Genomic DNA, 21,350 nt, shown 5'->3' with positions numbered 1-21,350 from the left:
TAAACATTGTACGAGGAAGATTGCATACTTCTAACAGGTAAATAAGTGTTTACTAAGCTGTATATTTCAAATGGATTGACTAGGTTTGTTCTCGTAAATATACATTTATGTATTTGCTTGGTGTTTTACGAGGTACTCAATATTTCACTTACACGACATTAGACAGTTTTATGTAGGGAGGAAACCGGGCAGAGCCCCGCAGGAAACCCATGGCCATTCGCAGGTTGTTGTCTGACCTTCCCACGTTAAGTTCTTGCAAATAAATTTAAGTATCAAAAATGTATTTCAATGTGAATAAAGCAATTACGATGCACATCTTTGGAGAAGTAAACGTTTATAATAGGTATGTGAGAATATGGCTGTGGCATAAAAGCACAAGTCTACCAATAGCAACAAACTGAACTTAAAGGTGGAGAAAACAAACAATACATCAACTTCAGATGAAAGAATGGAAAAAGTTAGTTGAAAATGTGGAAAAATTTTTCTTTAAAAGAGAATACCAAAAGGTCGTCCCACATACCCAGCATACAAAAAAATTTTGTAATACTCTTTTCTCCTGCAAAAGAAAAATGAGAAATAAATATTAAATATTAAAAAAAATTATTAAGGACCATATTTGCAGATAACTTTTAACGCTCTTCCATCTAATTTTGACACCATTGTTATGTTTTTCTTCTCTTTTAAACCTAAACAATACATTTACGGTAATGACGGCATAACTGATTTGTTATAGAATCAGAGTTTCAAATCAATAAAACAGTCAAAATCGTACATTAATGACAAAAACAAAAATAACCAAAACCCGAAAATTTCATAGCAATATAAGCATAAATAATGGCCTATAAAGCGTAAATTTACACCAATAATATAGCTATTATCATGACTTTATCATCAGCACAATCATCACGACCTACAAACGTAAATTTACACCAATCACCGCACTATTATCATGATCTGAAAACAAAAACTTACACCAATCAAAACACTATGATCACGACCTAAAAAGCGTATTACTAAATCAGTAAAACAATCATTATGATCTAAAAAGCTTAAATATACACCAAACATAGCACTATCATCATGACCTAGAAATCACATTATTAAATCAAAACCTTAATCATCTAAATGACCGTTACAAGAACAAAGCATATTTACAGCAATAAGCACACAATAGTCATGATTTGAACGCATTTTCACAACAGTTACAACCCTGTTCGTCCTAAACCCCTACAAAGTGAGCAGCAAACCCAACACAACACAGTTTTAATCAACACCAACAGAATCAACAGTGACAAACCATTGACATAAAAGTTCATCAGTTATGGCATAAAGTTACACAAATATACAGCACTGAGGCCACAGCATGTTTGGCGAATGGAAATAAGAAACAGTTTTGATTAATCCAGTCATAGCGTAGAAACTATTAGTGGAATCTTTACTGAACTTATTTTACATTGCCTCCGAAACTGTTGTCATTGGTCTGAAATTAGCGTAGGTTTGGAAGTTGTCCAGATATCCCATGACGACCTGGTGGATGAAGTTAAGCTGACCCTAAAAAAGGGTAAAGGATGAAAAAGACATATGATAAATGGTAAGCAATCTGACCATAAATGGGGTAGATGAGGGGAAAAAAAAGACAGATGGCAAATGGTACGCAAGATGTCCCTAAAATAGGGTAAAGTCTAATGAAAACAGATGGTAAATGACAAGCATAAGGTTTGAAGCACATGAGTTTCTGATTTTTTGACACTCAAATTCTAAATGCATCTACACCATATGCAGCATGAAGACATTAATCAGTCGACGCATTATCCTTTTCTTTCTCCAGAAGTCACTGAGCATTGAAATAGACTCATACGCGTAAGGGCATAATTATATTTGTGTTATTTTTATTTGATAATTAGAAGTATTGTTGTCCATTTAGAGGTCCACGTTTAGCAATGGCACCAGCATTAGTACATCATTAAAAGGAAGACTATCACTCATATGCATTATACGAAAATGACACTGATATAGTTATCTGTTTAATAATGTTATAAGTAATCATACCACATCTGTTATAATCTCCGGTCTGTTGTTCCTCATCTGCTTTATAGTCTGTAGGATATTGACGTTCTGGTCAACCTTCAGTCTTTCTAGCACAGTCCAAACCACGCAGAACAACCCACTCTTTGTCACGCCATCCCTGGGTACAATCGGGGCATATATTATTTTAATCATACACGTAAGCCTGTATTTCTTCATCATCAATCTTAAAAGTAAGTAATGCGCACTCACCACATGATTGTATAATTTATATTATACATATGACATTAATTTACGGCTAATTCCTCATCTTTTCGTTAGGTTTGTTGGCTTACATACAAGTAGGGTGGCCTTTCACCGCTGAGTTTATCAGTTTTGTCTAATTTGTTTCTGTATCTGCGCTGATTCGCTTTTAGAAATATGCTACACTCTTTGTTCTTAACGATCATTTTGTAATAGTAAAATCTTTGAATCATTGTAAATCACTTAAAATATTAAAAATCTCGTATGCCACAAACAGGCCACCCTTTAAGGACAAAGTTTACATTCCCAATCAAACCAATATCAAAAGTGAGATAAACATAATTTAAGACCTTATGATTACATAGGTAACCAGGACAGCCGTATGCAGACGGCCCATGTCTCAGAGCATAAACTACTTCTGTCTACATACGGTTATGTTGTTTACATAAGCTTATTTCCCAAAATCTGATTTTGGCTTTGTTACATTTTATATGGAGGCCTCGTTTTCAACAAATACTAAGCATTATTTACATTTTAATACTATATGAGCAAAAATCCTGAGGTGTCTTTGCCTTATAAAATACAAAAACCCGCTATATTTCTCTGGAGTGAGAATGCATAATTTTGCATGTTATAGAAGAGAATGTACAATGGCAGCGGGCAGCTGTCTACCATAGAAGAGCTCTATTGACACACATCATATACGAGTAATGCTTAGCTAACCTGCAATGAACCAGTACAGGTCCGTCGCCAGCCTTATCTCGCCACATGTCAACACTCTGCAGTACAGTCAAAAGCGTTGGTACAGTCTCCAGTGTTAGTTCACTCGTGAAAAATGGGCAGCGGAATTGTTTGATGGGCTGAGGTGCTTTCTGGAAATATTCATCAAATTCGATCATAAATAAAATTTACAGTATTCATCAGGATAATGTAGAACGTTCAGGAAGACTCTGCATTTAAGGTATGTAAAATACACACTTTCCCTCTTGTGATGTACAACGCAGGTTTTTATGCTGTGAGTGCAGGGAGGAGTCAGTAATGGCCTCCTCCCACTATCCTGTGCTCACTGCTTCAGTCATGCCAGTCACCTGTAATTTGTTGTGCATACCACTTATATAGGTACAAGTCATTTTACTTTTTGCCCTTTTGAATAGTGTTTTCATGTCTGTGTGAATAGTTTGTCATTTGAATAACTTGCCGTGTGAAATGTATTATATTACCTAACTTGTTTGTTTTCCAACAAACATAGCTTAGATTTATTACCATTTATATTACTTCCTTTCCCTCCGAGAGTCTCACGGAAGATCAGCCTGGGCTGAGCCTCTCTCCGTGTATTATGCATTATTTTTATTATAAACATAATAACATAAATTATAATGAATTATAGACTCAGTTTTTCCTGTACTAACATGACACCACTGATCGGACTTATATCTGTACCATTCTTTATCGTGGGTATCCCCTGGGCTTTGTCCGTTTTCCTACCACCATAATGCTGGCCGGCGTCATATAAGTGAAATATTCTTGAGTACGGCGTAAAACACCAATCAAATAAATAAACAAATGAAGAATGACATTTCGGGAAAATTCCTGTCGGTGAATGAGATTGAATGCACACCTGGCGTGATCTAGCGCTAGGTTATTGTGTTTTGAATGGCCTCTTTGCCAGTGAAATTCCTTTCGTCTTTCCATGATCGTTGGAAACTGCTGACTGCTTTTCTTTGCGTGATTGCGTCCTAGTTTGGTATATTATATATACTTCCTTAGTTCTTTGGTGGTTTGTGTTTGTGTCCTTTTGGGAATGGGCCATGCGATTATTGACCCTGATCGTCCATTTCGTCCAATGTCCAACAGCTGCTACACTATAGGCTGATAGTCGTAGTTTCGCTACATATTGGACACGAAGAGATATGCTTTAGATTTTACGCGTATTTTTAAAAACCTAGGACAAAAAAGCGCTCGACAAAGAAAAGAATCGATTGTGAATTGAACCACAGCGTTGCTGTGCCAAAACATTAGAATTCTTTTTTGTATAGGGTTATAACATCCCACTGGTTTAAAGGTTGTGGTGATTGGTCATGTTTTATATGTGTTGTTATGAACTAATTTTCTTGGTTACATTATGAGACATTCTTATGAAGGGTTCACTTTTTATTCTGATGTGATCAGTCCATAATGTCTAGCCCAAATTTGCCCTGTGACCGAAAGTAAAAATCGTCAAAATTTTTTGCATAGGGATGATCAATTTCTATTCTCTATTTTCAGCTGCAACGCGCATTTGCGTTGGTGAAGTGTGTTCAAGCTGTTGTTGGAGTTAATATTCTTCCTGTTCTTGGGCGAGTTATGTTTATGCGTCGCTGCTTGTGACAAGACATGGGGCATTCTTCTTTCTTTAAATAAAGGTGTTATTACAGTTAGATGTGCACCGCCAGCGCTTTTGTTTTGTTTGATTTATTTATTTGATTGGTGTTTTCCGCCGTACTCAAGATTATTTTACAATATGATGGTGGGAGGAAACCCACGAACAACCGCTGAATGTTGGCAGACCTTCCCAGGTACCTCCAGATATGAAGCCAGGATGTTCTGGACTTGAACTCACAGCGACTGAATTGGAGAGAGGCTTCTGGATCAATGCGCCGTGCTGGTGCAATAACTACCACGGCCACAAAGGCCCCGTTTTGTTTCTTGTTTTTTTGCGTTTTAAAAATGTCGCACGCGTATAAACTGATTTTTTCAATCTTTTGCACAGTACAGTACAGTACGTACGTGGAGATCGTACACTTAGTTCAACGGAGACGTTCAGTTCGGGCTTGAACACTAGCGCTAAAAGCGCAACCGAGATATATATTGACTATCAACAACCGATAAACTGGCATGGTAGAAGATCTGGATCTTTGGGTCTTTCCATTACTATTCAAAAACCGATGTATGCTTCTCTTTTCATGAACCCGTCCAAATGTCGGACTTAGTACATGGACAAAGACCTTTGTGGATTGTGTTGAGGGTTCTTTTGGAATTGGTTTTAAGGTTGTTGACCCGGAACCACCATTTTATTTGAAAGGGGGGGGTGGGGGGGGGTGATGTTGGAATATCAGTTCGATGTCCAGATCCAGAATATGAACTTTCAGTCATGAAAAATAGCAACTAATATATCACTAAGATAACAGACATTTTTCTTTTCATCTCTGAATTAAAGTACTCAGAAAAAATTGCATTTGTTTGACATACTCTAGAGTATAGAAAGGCTTTACCTTGTCTTTGTGGCTCAGTTCGTAAGTCCAAGTGGAGAATTCCACTCTCTGGTCAACATCTGTCACCTCCACCTCGAACGGGTTAAACGTTTCCTTCTTATCTGTCCAATACACCCCAACATTCTGTGTGCAAGAAAATAAAGTATAATAAATTTATGTATTGTATATTTGACTTTTTATTGCATGATGTAATCTGCAGATTATTACTGGCCGCGGCATCATTAGGCAATCCTAGATTTAAGTCAAATGTTCAAATCACTTAAAAAAAATTTTTAATTTTATTTTAAGGACAAACTATTGCTTGACAACGTAAATTATGGGTAAGTTATTGTAAAAGAAATAACAACTAAAATAATGGAAAGGAACATATCAAATTTAATTAGTTAAAATTTTGAATTAAGTCTAAGATCGCTTCGTGATCCTGGGGCCAGGAGTTTTACACCAATGTACACTTGTATCAGGGGAAAGGTTTTAGGGGTGGAAGAAACTTGGGTACCCGGAGTGAGTATTCTCTCACTCACGCATAAAATATGAAGTACAGAGACAGTTTTACGTGTGCCGAATTTGGGAAAGCCAACTGATCTCGAACTAATTCCAAATAGAGCTTATTGACATCATGGCACTGGAAATATTGGAGGCTAAGCAATATGAAATGTCCTGATGCTAGGGTTCAGTTGACTGAACATCTCGGGTGTTCGACAGACCGAACTGTTATTGAATGTGTAAAAAAACAAATAACAGTTTGCCGCGCGCATTTTTTCGCTGCATTGTAATTCTCGATAGTCACACACTCAGAATATTCACAGCATTTTATGCAGCACTTTGTGGTCAATATGACAGACTACCTATATGTATGCACCTGATCCCCTCTGTTGGGGTATATCGCCTGGACAAATTTCATTGTGACAAATTACCTCTTTGTCTCTTGTTTTGTGGGCTTTTAATGATGTGGACAACTTTCATTGTGACACATTACCTACCTTATTCCCTGTTTTGGGTTTTCCATTATCTGCACAAATTTCAGTGTGACACATTAACTACTTATCTTCTGTTTTGGGGCCTTCCATAATGTGGACAACTTTCAATGTGACACATTACGTACCTTATTCCCTGTTTTGGGTTTTCCATTATCTGCACAACTTTCAATGTGACACATAACCTACTTATCTTCTGTTTTGGGGGCCTTCCATAATGTGCACAACTTTCAATGTGACACATTACCTACTTATTTTCTGTTTTTGGGGCCTTCCATAATGTGCACAACTTTTAATGTGACACATTACCTACTTATCTTCTGTTTTGGGGGCCTTCCATAATGTGCACAACTTTCAATGTGACACATTACCTACTTATTTTCTGTTTTGGGGGCCTTCCATAATGTGCACAACTTTTAATATGACACATTACCTACTTATTTTCTGTTCTGGGGGCCTTCCATAATGTGCACAACTTTCAATGTGACACATTACCTACTTATCTTCTGTTTTGGGGGCCTTCCATAACGTGCACAACTTTCAATGTGACACATTTCTTATTTACCTCCTGTTTAGAGTGAGTGGGTGAGTGAGTGAGTGAGTGCAAAGGGGTTTAACATCGTACTTAACAGTCATTTTTTCAGTCATATGATGACGAAGGAGTCCTTAGAGTGCATGCACGTGTAATGTGCCTCCTTGCTGAAGGACGGTTTTCCACCGCTCCTTTATCTGGTGCAGTTTCAGTGAGACGACTTCAGTCGTGCGTATGTCGACCTTGCAACTGGGAGCAACTGGCTTTTTGGCAACTGGAAGCAACTAGGAGAAGTTGGCAGCAACTGGGGGCACACGATCGATCTACGCGCGTTTGCGATCACCGACAACTGCTGACTCTGCAGCTGCTCAGAACTGAACAAGTTCGACATTTCCGCGAGTCGAAGCATCCAGTTGTACCAAGTTCCGTCGATCTACACGTGCTTGTGTCCACTTGGTAACAGTTGCTCCCAGGAATGCACGAGTTGCACTATGGAAATGGCGATTATAAAGTGGACCGATGAGCTTGAAAATAAGCTTATCGATATTTGCAGGCTTAGACTGTGCTTGTGCGACACCTCTTCCAAGGTACAAAGCATATGATGTACATGGGGAGTGTAGAAAAGTTGGAATAAATGGACAAGAGAATTTTCCAAGAAACCTTTAATTTCCACAGCAAAGACAACTTAAAGGTATATTATATATTGTATATAATATATTATACATCCACGCACTGTGTACACGGGCCTCCTACATCATTAACGCTGCTATAAGTATTTGCTCACAGGTGCCTCCAGTCGAGGTCGATCCACGCGCAACGAAACTGAATCTGATCAGACCCCGCCAGTCGCTCACGATCTTAAGGTTTTGTCAAACTTTTCGACATAACTGCTACGCGCCCTGCTTTACCGAAGGCAAGTCAGCTGCCAAACCCGAGCCGTTATACTGATGTGGTGTGAGTGGATCCAGGATTGACCCTGGATCTACCGCACCGAAGCGGATCCCCTGATTAGAGCGTCTTCCATTATCTACACAACTTCCAATCTGACACATTCTTTACATTATTCCCTGTTACATTATTGGGATTTCCCAGTATTTGCACCTCTTTCAGTGTGACACATTACCTACCTTATAACCCTGTTTTCCGTTATCTGCACAAGTGGTCAGTGTAAAAGACCACTTATCTTATCCTGCAATGTGCACAAGGGGTCAATGTAGTAAACTACGTATCTAATCCTCTGTTTTTGGGGACTTCCATTATTTTCACAAGTGGACACTTTGACAGACTACCTACCTTATCTCCTGTTTTGGGGGTCTTCCGTTATGTGCACAAGTTGTCAGTGTGACAGACTATTGACCTTAACATGTTATGTGCACAAGTGGACACTTTGACAGGGTACCTATCTTATTCCCTGTTTTGGGAGCCTTTCATTTTCTGCACAAGTAGTCAATGTGATAGACTACCCAACTTATCCCCTGTTTTGGGCGTCTTCCGTTATGTGCACAAGTATTCAACGTGACAGACTACTTGTCTTAAACTGTTATGTGCACAAGTCGTCAATGAGACAAACTACGTGCCTAATGCTCTGTTGTGGGGGACTTCCATGATTTGCAAAGGTTCAATTTGACAAACTACCTACTTTATCCCCTGCTATGGGGTATCCCATTTTCTGCACAACTGGTCAATGTGAGAAACTACATACCTTAACCCCTGTTATGGGGTATTCCATTTTCTGTACAACTGGTTAATTTGACACACTACCTACCTTATCTCCCGTTTTCACGCGGTCCAACATGATGATGGTACTGACTTTGTGATCATAGACCAGACGCCAGAAATCCACGACCGTGTTGGGTAGAGGAGTCTGAGTTAGGATAAAACCCCTCTTCTGTTTGTATCCCTACAAGTAAAAAACGGTATTTTCATTGAACCAAAAATACACAAACATCTGTAATTTCCCAAGGGTAAACTCATACAAGTCATACGCCATTCAGGTTCCTACTGTTTACAACAGAGAGCCCAGGGAAAACACTGAAGGCAGAGGCCATTTCGTGAGTTTCAAATAAGTGGAACTTGAACACGTTTCCAGGCAGCCACATCAATAGTTCTGCCAGCAACTAACAGATGGTGAGTGGGTGAGAGAGTGTTTGGGGTTTAACATCGTACTCAACAATTTTTCAGTCATATGACCACAAAGCAATCCTTATGGTGCATGTACGTGTAATGTGCCTCCTTGTAGCAGGACGGATTTCCACAGCTCTTTTATGAAGTGCTGCTTCATTGAGACGACTTACCGAAGGCAAGTAAGCCGCCCCGCCCAAGCCCTTCATGCTGAACGCCAAGCGAGGAAGTTACAACTTCCTCTTTTAAAATCTTAGGTGTGACTCGATCAACGATTGATCCTGGATCTACCGGTCCCGAAGCGGCCGCTCTACCAACTGTGTTATCCGGGCCGGTTTGCAGATGGTCATGGGTTTCCCTCGGGCCCTGCCCGGTTTTCTCCCACCATAATGCTGGTCGCTGTCGTATAAGTGAAATATTTTTGAGAACGGCGTAAAAAACCAATCAAATAAATAAATAAATCAATCAATCACTACGTAAGGACCTCTGGAAGTTATCACGAACCTATCTTAGACTCAAGTCAAAAATTTAATCATTAAGTCTGGTGCGTTCCTTTCCATTATATTTGCCGAAATTTATTGCACAATAACTGATCGAAAATTAACGTTGTCAAGCAATATTTGGATCTTCTTACATTACAAATAGCAATATTGAAGTCATTTGAAATCTTGACTTAAGTCTAGGATCGCTTAATGATCCCTGGGCCAGATCTTGGTGTGTTTGTTGCCGACTTTACATACATCAACGAGGCTGCTAATTAAAAATAGCATTAAACGGATTTAAGCATCAAATTATCAATGGAAACGGGGTATGTCCGAGCGCTGAAGATGTGTTCTTATCATTCACTAGGATATGTGCTATTCTATGACAGTTATATATAATATATTTGAGGTAGGTTGTATTTGTGAAATAGAGTATAGTGTCGTGGAGGCAATGGAATAAATCCTAGGTTCATGTGACCGATGGAATCAGTCCTTTACCTAGGACTTGATATACATTCTACAAAAATATGGATGTGGGTCAAATCCATGCCCCCGCAACTGTAGGAGCCTGGGCAATAAATGGCCTAACAGTCGATGAATTTATTTATTTATTTGATTGTTGTTTTACGCCGTACTCAAGAATATTTCACTTACACGACGTCAGTCAGCATTATGGTGGGAGGAAACCGGGCACTGCCCGGGGGAAACCCACGAACATCTGCAAGTTACTGGAAGAGCTTCCCACGTACGGCTGGAGAGGAAGCCGGCATGGGCTGGACTAGAACTCACAACGACCGTATTGGTGAGAGGCCAATGGGCCATTACGCTGCGCTAGCGCGCTAACGAAGTGAGCCACGGAGGCAGTCACTGGATGAAAAACACTTGTGTCCCAACAGTATCTTGCACATATCCATAATTGGCAAGTTCATTGGCCACTGTCAAAGGTTGGTGGTTTACCACGGACACTCCAATGAATATGACGTCATATAACGACAAAGTACATGCATACGTTGTAAATAATTAATCAGTTTGAAAAAATTAAGACCAATGATAATGGCATTTCAGCTATTCTGTCATAAGAAGGAATCATAATTATATGTGGTCTTCTTCTTTACCACGGGAGAGGTAGTTCCAGGGGCAATCCTGGGTCGAGTCACACCTAAGACCTTAAAGGAGGAAGTTGTAACTTCCTTGCTTGGCGTTCAGCATGAAGGGGACAATGCAACAACTTGTTGACCCGAATCAGTATAATGGCTCGGGCGGGGCTGTTTACTTGCCTTCGGTAAGGCGCCTCAGTAAAGCAGCACTAGATAAAAGAGCGGTGGAAATCCGTCCTGCACCAAGGGGGCACATTACATGCACTCTAAGGATTCCTTTGTCTTCATATGACTGAAAAATTGATAAGTACGACGTTAAACCCCAAGCACTCACTCAGCACTCTTTACCACGCCTAGAGAGGATTAATAAAACGGTGTTAGTTTTAACTTAGTGTACCGTATTAATATCTAGGTAAAGTACCTTGCAGTTAATACTACCTCTCCACTTTCGAACATACAAACCACACTGAAGGGTCCCGTCTGAGATCCTTACCGGAAGATACACAGCATTGATGTAGTCGTTACAGTCGGACACTGGCGTGGACAGGTATGGCCTGCAGCTATCAACTGAAATACAAGAATCAGTGGTTTACTCCAACGAAGATGCTGTGCGGCAGCAACGTGTTATTTGCAACACATATTACGCAGTTTACAGCTTTCCTTCACGTACCTGACTGTTCAAGAGGCTTAGACTTCATAAATGCCAAAGACAGAACCACGAACAACGTGGGGACAATGTTGTAACACTCTGAATACAAGGAAAGAAATACAGCCCTTAATCGCACTAACTGACGAAAAAGAATGATGTGAAATGGGAAGTTACAGGGGCTTGATGCTAACCAGGTAGGTGTTTGAGCTCTTTACCGGGGAACGCCGACCCTGCTCTCGAGCACATTTAAGGCGAGCCAACTTTCTGGATGCTCACTGTCAATGTATATAAATTTGGGGCATTTCCGCTAATCAATAATCAAGTGTAGAGTTTGTGACTGATAGGAAGGTTACATGCCAACCATTTGTCATTGTGCCTTGAGTACTGCTGATTGTCATCTGGATGTCAGTGTTATCTTTCACTCTAGGAATTCACGAGAATCAGTGGATCTACCTCTATATGCTGAGACTTCCTTTTGAGATTGTGTGTGTTTGGAAAGGTGTTGTGTCTGCTCTAATCTCCAAAGGAATCTATATTTTGTTGTTACCTACGATGTTTTATATGCTGTAAAAATGTTTTACTATTTAGTCTAAGATTAGACTATTTTATTATATGTATTTAATTTATTTAAAACTGTTCGGTTATTACTGTCTGGGAGTTGAACAAATCATTACTTTGCAGATTGACCTCTCTGATAACGATACCTTAACGGTATACGCTGCTGAACAGCGAGATGAGCTATGAGTTTTCACATACTTTACAACGATGTTTAGAGGGCATATGGAAATGGTGCCTAACACATTATTAAATCAGAAGTTGATATCGACATACAAACCCTGTTAGGTGTGTTGAGAGTGTACCTCAACTGTCGACGAAATAAGGCTTTGTCACAAAAGACTTACGGGCTAAAAATTTGGAGTATCTGTTCTTGGAAATGTTGTCCGGATGTCTGGCGGATTCCACTTGCATCTTGTTCGCGGGTTGTGAGAGTTCCCGGAGGACCTAAAACGGAGGGCGATAACTTCCATTTTAAAATGTTCTGTTTTATTTGAACACTTTGTAAAGAGGTGTCGGACAGAACAATCTCATCACAGACCCACAGTAGCCATGAATAGACTAGCTGTGTAATGTACCACGTAATTCCCAATATTTATCTATTTGCTTGACCACACTTTTACGCCATATTCACGAATATTTCACTTTATATACCACGGTGGTTTAATTTTTTTATGTATTTATTTGTTTGCTGTTTTACGCCGTACTGAAGAATATTTCACTTATACGATGGTGGCCAGCATTATGGTGGGAGCGGTGGCATAAATGACAGTAAATTTAAAATTCTAGTAGCCTCAACAGTTTGCAAATATTTCTTATTCTATTTTCGCAACAGACCTCAAACTGTGCTACCATCTTGGACTGTCCGGTCTCGGGGTCGACAGTGCAAAGGTCAGAGTACACGGTGGTAAAGTTCACAGATGGAATTGAACTGTCGCTGAATTCCAAGGCTTCTCCCAGGGATGCGTGTAGAAACTCGTACTGTTCCTGGTTAACATAAGGGCAATTTTTTTTATACTTTAGCAGAACTTTCCTGCAATGCTTAATGTTAAGTCATCTTTCGGAATACACCCGTCAGATCAAAATTCATGTAACCACATGTTATATCTTATGAGCGGACATTGTCATTCCGTTTTATTCCATCACACATTTGGCACAATGAGACGATCACGCATTGTTTTTATTTTCTATCTCGTCATTCAATAAAAGTAATGTTTGCAGGTAAATACTGTTTGTGCATGACATATGCACATTGCTTGTTTCAACTTTAACAAGTGATGTGAAGAAAAGTAGCATCATGATAACAGATAATGTGCAAGGTAGAAAAAGTTTGACCTAAGTGCGATCAGATATTGCCTTCAGAAAACAGTCCCGTGGTGTGGGAACATACCCTAACTCAGGTAAATTGACAAGAAATCACATGTCACCGGATACGTCTGACCATTTGGCAGCTACATGCATCACACTGTCGTCGCTGTTCTGTTTTTTCTCTCTATGCTGTATGTCTTAATTATATTACACAATTACGTTTCCTGTGGTATATCAGTACACTCAGAGGAGATTGGAATTTCCAAACCAGATCTGCAGTCTTTCTATGACTAATTTTACCTGTGTCTGCACCATGTTGACCCGCTGCTGTCTCAGAATCATCACACAGGCCGGCACATTTACCACATTCTCTTCTTTAGCCTGATTGATCAGGTAATCCAGAGCTATGAACGTTCCCGTGCGTCCAATCCCAGCACTGTTCCAAGACACGCATGCGTACAACAGGTAGAGTAAAATTATAAGGCAAAAAGTACTCCACAATAGATATCCCAACTCTTGACAATATCGCGCCTTTAATAACCGGCATGCGCACTTTGAAGGTTTACCTTGAAAAAGATTTAAAGACTTGGCTGTGCCTTTTGAGAGACAATGTAGGCGGTAACTACCACAATTCAACTAAAGGACTGACACCGTTGAAGTCATGCCATGCCGTGCTATACTTCACAACCACATGGACATAGGTTTTAAATGAAGTCTGGGTGCTATCAATCCCGATCTAACACAGAACGTGTCTTAAATCACGTCGGGATTAATATCAACTGCGCATGTGTTCTTCTTTTGGAAAACAAACATTTTCATGCCAATTTTCAACCATAATCGACGTCCACAACCGCAAGATCAATTTGCAAAAGAAAGTTTAATTCGCTCCCTCCCGAAAATAATATTTATTTATTTGATTAGTGTTTTACGCCGCACTCAAGAATATTTCACTCATACGACGGCGGTCAGCATTATGGTGGGTGGAAACCCACGACCATCCGCAAGTTGCTGTTAGACCTTCCCACTTACAGCCGGAGAGGAAACCAGCATGAGCTGGACTTGAACTCACAACGACCGCATTGGTGAGAGACTACTGGGTCATTACGCTGCGCTATCCCGATAACCAACTGAGCCACGGAGCCCCCCCCCCCCCCCCGTAAATAAGAAGAATGCGTATATGGAGAAAGGAATTAACACGGAGCCATGAAAACAGGCATCATTGATGCTAGAAAGACAAGACATTATTCTAGACGCGGAAACTTAATCAATATTCAATTTGCTTGCATCCTAGTTTAAAAGATATCGCGAATCTGAAATATAATGGTTTATTTTTAAGTGGAATTAATGCACATCATTATGACTTTTCACAGATCCTGCACACTTTTGCCATATGTACTTATGAGATATTCTACTCTTTGCGAATTTAAGAAACAAAGAATGAAGGTGTACAAATACACCCTCGATCATTTGTTTATCAAAAATGGTTAATTTATATTTCATACGTAATCTGCGTGATTAGTGCAAAAGTATAAAATGTTTGATTCAGATGAAGAACTCAAAAGTGGTGTTTATTTCAGAACTAGCATTCCATTTCAAAATGTTTCTTTCTAGGTTGATCTGGATTGTTTGTTCCCACGCCTACCTGCAATGGACGAGAGTTGGTCCAGGTAAAGTCGAGTTGTACTCCAGAACCTTATCTCGAAAGTCAAGCAGAATTGTGGCATCGGAAGGTGCCCCGTGATCTGGCCAAGCCGAGAAGTGAAACTGTTTCAGAATCTTCGTCTTGTTTTTCACCTGAGGAGATTTTCCGATCAGATGCGTGACACAAGTAATGGCGGTAAGGAAAGCATAAACCAACAGCTAACAGAGTTTGCTCATCTTATAGGCAGATTCTCATCTTGTATCCTCTTCTTTGATTGTGTTATAATACCAATATATTGTACATATGTTACAAATACATTTTGGTGAAACTCTGGGCATGTTGGAAGAATTTATTTGTTTTGAATGGTAGTTTACGTCGTACTCAAGAAAATTTCACTTAAACCACGGCAGCCAGAATTATGGTGGAAGGAAACCGGACAGAGCCAGGACGATACCCACGACCATTCACATGTTGTTGCAGACCTTCCCATATACGGCCGGAGAGGAAGGCAGCAAAGAGACGGACTTGTACTCACAGCGACCGTACTGGTGAAAGGGCCTTAGGTCATTTTGCCGCTCTAACGTGCTAATCCCCTCTACCAGGTCCAGCTTATGCTGGCTTCCTCTCCGGCCATATGTGGGGAGGTCTCCCAGCAACCTGCGGATGGTCCTGGACTTCCTCCCACCATAATGCTGACCGACGTCGTCTAAGTGAAATATTCTTGAGTACGCTTTAAAACACCAATCAAATAAATAAATAAGTAAATAAATAAATAACCTACAGACATTTTGGACAGAAATTGAGAATTGAGGGTAATCATGCAATAATGAACTATATGTACAAGTATTTTGAACACTTTCTTACATGTGCAAAGTTACAAAGGGGTATACAGGGATACATGCGATCAAACGATGACGGGAATACTGGAAAGTGGTGTGTGGTCACCTACCTTGTTATTCGGCTCTAGTGCTCTAAGTGTACAGTTAGTCTACAGCTTATGTCGATATTACTATATGTAAGTACCAGTGTTGCATTTGTGTAATTCTATAAAAGTACAAATAGTGTCGATCAGACCTACCCTAGTGTGACTCACGACCAGTGTTCTAACTGTGCAGTTTTGTCAGTGTACTCCTATAGTGTCGATGTGACTGAGCACCACATATCTAATTCTCTAATGGTGTCGACCAGACCTATATGTACCTTAGTGTGACTCAGCACCAGTGTTCTAATTGTGCAGTTCTCTCAGTGTACTATTATAGTGCTGATGTGACTGCGCACCACTGATCTAATTCTCTAATTGTTCAGATGGTGTCGATCAGTCCTACGCTAGTCTGACTCAGCACCAGTGTTCTAATTGTGCAGCTCTGTCAGTGTACTGTTATAGTGTCGATGTGATTGCGCACCACTGTTCTAACTCTAATTGTTCAGATAGTGTCGATTAGACCTACCCTATTGTGACTCAGCACCAGTGTTCTAATTGTGCAGTTCTGTCAGTGTACTCCTATAGTGTCGATGTGACTGAGCACCACTGATCTAATTCTCTAATTGTTTAGATGGTGTCGATCAGTCCTACGCTAGTCTGACTCAGCACCAGTGTTCTAATTGTGCAGCTCTGTCAGTGTACTATTATAGTGTCGATGTGATTGCGCACCACTGTTCTAACTCTAATTGTTCAGATAGTGTCGATCAGACCTATATGTGCCCTAGTGTGACTCAGCACCAGTGTTCTAATTGTGCAGTTCTGTCAGTGTACTCCTATAGTGTCGATGTGACTGAGCACCACTGTTCTAATTCTCTAATTGTGTAGATCAGACCTACCTTAGTGTGACACCGCTATAGCGTTCTAATTGAGTAGTTCTATTAGTGTACAGCTAGTGTTAACGTGGGTTCCCCCTTCTTCCCTCGGTGTTCTAACTGCGTAGGTCTACAAGTGTACAGATACTGTCGATCCCACTTACCTCAGTGTGAGCCACTACCGGTGTTCTAAGTGTGTCGTTCTATAAGTGTACAACCCTGTGTCGATCACAACTACCTGAGTGCAGCTTAGCCTTGCCGCTCTAATTGCGTAGTTCTATAAGTGTACAGCTAGTTCCAATGTGAGTCAGCCGCAGTCTTCTAATTGTGTAGTTCAATGAGTGTACCGGTAATGTCGATCAGATCTCTCTTAGTGTGCCTCCGCTCCAGTGTTCTAATTGTGTAGTTCTATGAGTATACCTATAATGTCGATCAGATCTCTCTTAGTGTGACTCCGCTCCAGTGTTCTAATTGTGTAGTTTAATGAGTGTACTGATTATGTCGATCAGATCTCTCTTAGTGTGACTCCGCTGCAGTGTTTTAATTGTGTAGTTTAATGAGTGTACCGATAATGTCGATAGGATCTCTTTTAGTGTGACTCCGCTCCAATGTTCTAATTGTGTAGTTCAGTGAGTGTACCAATGACATTGATCAGACCTACCTTTGTGTGACTTAGCTCCAGTGTTCTAATTGCGTAATTCGCATATATCTCCTCGTCAAGCAGGGTAACCTCAATGACACCAAACCGCGAACAGCCTTCGCTCGGCCAGTACTGTTTGCACTTCATCTAAAACGCAAACCAATGACGGAGGACATGTGGACTGAGGCACAACGTACTGGAAAATACCCTCTTTGCAAATTGCAGACATCATTGGTGCATACTTTGAATTCATTATACAATTTTAATTATTCCTTAACTCAACCCACCCAAAATAGTAAGGACAACGAAAGAAGACTCCCATTGAAGTTTGCTTATCATTTGACTTGATTTCATTGTTAAAGCCAATTCGTTATTCCAATATTATCAACTAGATGTTCAAATACTTATGTGAAAACGACGTCACCTTTGATTTAAGACTTCATTCAATGGCATTTAGAAGTTGAACTGGATAACATAACAAATATATGGATCACAACTTCTGCCTATTCAGTGAGCAACATTTTGGTATAGGTACTAATGCCGGTCATTATGCTTGATAAGAGTATTAGTCCCTATACCGAAACGTGGCTCACTCAATATATAGAAGTTGTGATCCATATATTTCAAGTTATGTTACCTTTGATGTAGGTATGGCCTGAATCAGGAGTGACGCAGCTCATACCAATGGGCTGATAGAATACCTTATCTAAGAACTATTTGAAACACAGGCATTTGTTTTTGTCTTAAGAGCAGTACATGCACAATGGAATATGCTATAAGAAATACCTTAGTTGCTTCGGTCAGATTTGTCACCATGACAATTTTACCCACGTTCTGTTCCCAGAGCATGCGCATGAAGTCGTTTAAGATGAGATCGGTAGGCCCTGAGGAGATACATGTAAACGTGAACAGCGCAAGATCACGTGGGTGAGTATCAGGTAAAACATTACACCATATCATTTATGAGGCACGACTTTCTTTATGGCAATTAAAATCGTTATCTTTTTATTTGGAAGATCCTACTTTAATACTGATACTGACCTAATAAATACGACTGCATAAAATATGTTGAACGTGGCACCGTGACTAGCTGAGACACTTTATTTCGAACAGGAAGATCGTTAGTTTTTTTCATTTGTGTGCAAATGGTTTTTTTCTCATCACCATAATTTTTAACATTAATCAAAATAATTTTACAATTTTATATGTAAATATGTATGCTTGAGGTTTAACATCGCACTTAATAATTTTTCAGTTATATGACGACGAGGAGTCATTAGGTGTGTATACATACATTTTGTCTTCTTGTGCTCTAACCTTTCGGCGCTCAGCCCTGTGCATGAATTCTTCAAGGAGTAAAGGGCAGAGAGCATTGAGGGGTTGACAAGGAGAATTTTGTCCATCCTGGATATACCACAGTTGTTACTGTGTAGCTCATCCAACCCTTGTGAATTGTCCACACTTTTTCTAAGGACATGACGAGTATAGATACTATACTACTATATACTACTATACGTAAAGATTTACATGGTCAGATTAAGAGTGAAAAAGGGGATCTTTACCTTGAGAGGCGATGAATTTCTTAGGCTGGTTGTAACCCTGAAATGTAATGCGTCAACAGTGAAAGGGGAAGGACCGTTTACCTGAAGTGAATGTCAGTTTAGACTAAAAATGTGTATGGAAAAACCTTTACTTGTTTTTTAAGATTTAAGTTTTAATTGAGTGGCATGTAGTAGTGAAATATTTTGAATGTATTGTGATATATGTCGCCAAAATATTTCAATATCTTTTATAATTAGAGCTAAACAAGCTTCTTCTGAATTGTACTGATTGTATTGTTTGTCTGGGCGTGACAGAAAGCCAAAAGAAAAAAAAAACAAAAACAAACTCCTTGACTGCTTGAATCCTGGCCAGAAAAATGTCACAATGACGGGACTTTAAGCATTATCAATAGGATTCACGACGTTCAACATACTATCAGAACATTTGCCTCTGTCCAATCCAGTGAACAAATCTAAATAAAAAGGAGTGAGGATATTTTAGATACAATTTCCACTAATACTACCACTGACTCTTACTTCTTTTGACAGTTTCTTTCAGACAGTATAGTTTTTGTCTCAGCACCCGTGGTGTGTATAGACGGAATCTACCATATTTATATCTAAACCTTCGATATTAAATTAGCTGAATAGAAATTTAGCTGGTGTTAAGACGTTTAAGTGTTTATAGCGTTAGGTACAGACTAAGACAACGTAGGCTATAGATATATTGTTACCAAGACGGTAGGCGTAAATAAGAACAGATGAAAGTAAGGCATAACATTAAGACAAAAGGATATATGTTAATGCGACTAGTACTAAATCTTACGTCAATGTAACAGGCGTTTATGTAATCCGATTTGTCATTGGGTCCATGGAGTCTCAAGACAACACGAGAGTGGTCATCTGAAAAAAAATAAAAATGGAAGTAGTGATGGAAAACAAGAATTCTGGAAGTATTGCTTCTACAAAACATGAACGTGTTTTTTAAGTGTTAGATAGCTATATTTATGTCCACAAAGTCCACAAGGGAACTGCCATAATGTTGTAGAAAACGGACGAAACCCCTGAAACTTGAGACTGACCTGTAACTTGGTGTACTCTCTCCAAGACATTTTATCCATATCGGTAAAAACAGATCGAAGATTACAGAGGTTTGCACAAAGAAATTAGTCAGAGTGAAGCGTTGCGTAAGGTATTAGTTTAATATGATGGAAGTGTTATACGACAGTTGTCCGGAAAGTGTTTCCTAACTGACTGACTGACTTGATAGATGGATTGACAGAGGCGGGGGTGGTGGGGGATCCACTGTCAGCAGTTCGGGGACAAAAACCGTTAAATTCTACCCATGCGTCCCTGTGACAACTGTTTAAAAGATGCTTAATTTTATTTAATACATGCATATTTCAATGATAAATATTTGAACGTCTCTTACTTCACACAAAAAAGGATAACGGTGGTCTTGTCATGGGACGGCCTAATACACTGCATTAGCAAGAGTTTGTCACAAGCACACAGTTAACGGGATAGTATTGTTTTGAATATCACAACAACGGGTTGTACATGTAACTAGCTTGCAACAGGGCATATATTTGTATGATCTGTGGATCAAAGATATAAAAAATGCTTTCAGATGATACAGAAAGAAAGATTTCAACGATAGTACAGATAAAAATACAGGGTTTATTTCATTCAAAAAAAGTAAATCTTTGCTTTCGGATCTGACCTAACCTTTTTATGGCTGCGCAATTAAAGCTATTGGGCATATGACGGAATATCATTTATTGCGAGTGTTAATTGGATGGCTATACATGTCGGTCCTAATTAAGGATATTCAGTATAGGGGAAATAAGGCATATGGTTTAGACTGGAAAAATGGATTCAATACCACTGAAGGCTTATTGCTTGATGTGTTACTGTAATTATTGCTATATTGCTTCTTCACTTTATTACCAAACACAGATGCTTACATGCGACAAGATTCTTGTAGCGACTTTTAGCCTTGTTGTACGGAAGGTTTGCCACTTCAGCTTTGGCATGGAGTCCGGCGGGAAATTTCTAACAAAAAAAAGCAACAATAGCTTAAGCATAATATGTAAACAAAAGACAATGAGTTCAAAATATTTTCCTCACAGCGATATTTACGTTTACGTTAAAGTCATAATGGTTAGCGTTAACCAAGACCTATATATTGGTTTTAACATTCATTTAGTTAGTTGTTTGGTCTTTGCCATTCAAGAGAATGTTTCACTTGTAAGACAGCGACCAGCATAATGCTGGGAGGAAACCGGGCAAAACTCGAGTAAATTCCTCGACCATCCGCATTCAGGTTGTTATCGTTAATAAATGTTAACAGCAGATGTTCAGGCGTTAACTAATGAATACATTCTAAAAAAGTGTCGTGATTTAGGGCAGGTATTCTTAAGTCACCATGTCTGATACAGCAAAATAATCTAGCAGCTTACTGCGAACTCGGCTTTGAAACCATTGGCTGCCATT

General features: G+C 39.5%; 1 protein-coding gene across 1 annotated transcript; it reads right to left on the bottom strand.

The window, feature by feature from the left end:
* Positions 1-947: 947 nt before the first annotated feature.
* On the bottom strand, positions 948-21,349 carry LOC135481300 (receptor-type tyrosine-protein phosphatase mu-like). Its single transcript, XM_064761147.1, has 17 exons — positions 21,317-21,349; positions 20,822-20,909; positions 19,681-19,757; positions 18,876-18,912; positions 18,100-18,197; positions 17,335-17,460; positions 14,880-15,031; positions 13,538-13,673; positions 12,767-12,916; positions 12,277-12,376; positions 11,219-11,292; positions 8,791-8,925; positions 5,520-5,642; positions 2,992-3,140; positions 2,050-2,185; positions 1,454-1,551; positions 948-954 (listed from the first exon to the last, which is right to left on the bottom strand). The coding sequence occupies exons 1-17, from the start codon at positions 21,347-21,349 to the stop codon at positions 948-950; spliced, it is 1,719 nt and encodes a 572-aa protein (XP_064617217.1).
* Between the last annotated feature and the right edge of the window lies 1 nt (position 21,350).

The sequence above is a fragment of the Liolophura sinensis genome, unplaced genomic scaffold, assembly GCF_032854445.1.
Source record: "Liolophura sinensis isolate JHLJ2023 unplaced genomic scaffold, CUHK_Ljap_v2 scaffold_15, whole genome shotgun sequence".
NCBI classification, from domain to species: domain Eukaryota; kingdom Metazoa; phylum Mollusca; class Polyplacophora; order Chitonida; family Chitonidae; genus Liolophura; species Liolophura sinensis.
This window is presented reverse-complemented; position numbering and strand designations above follow the sequence as displayed.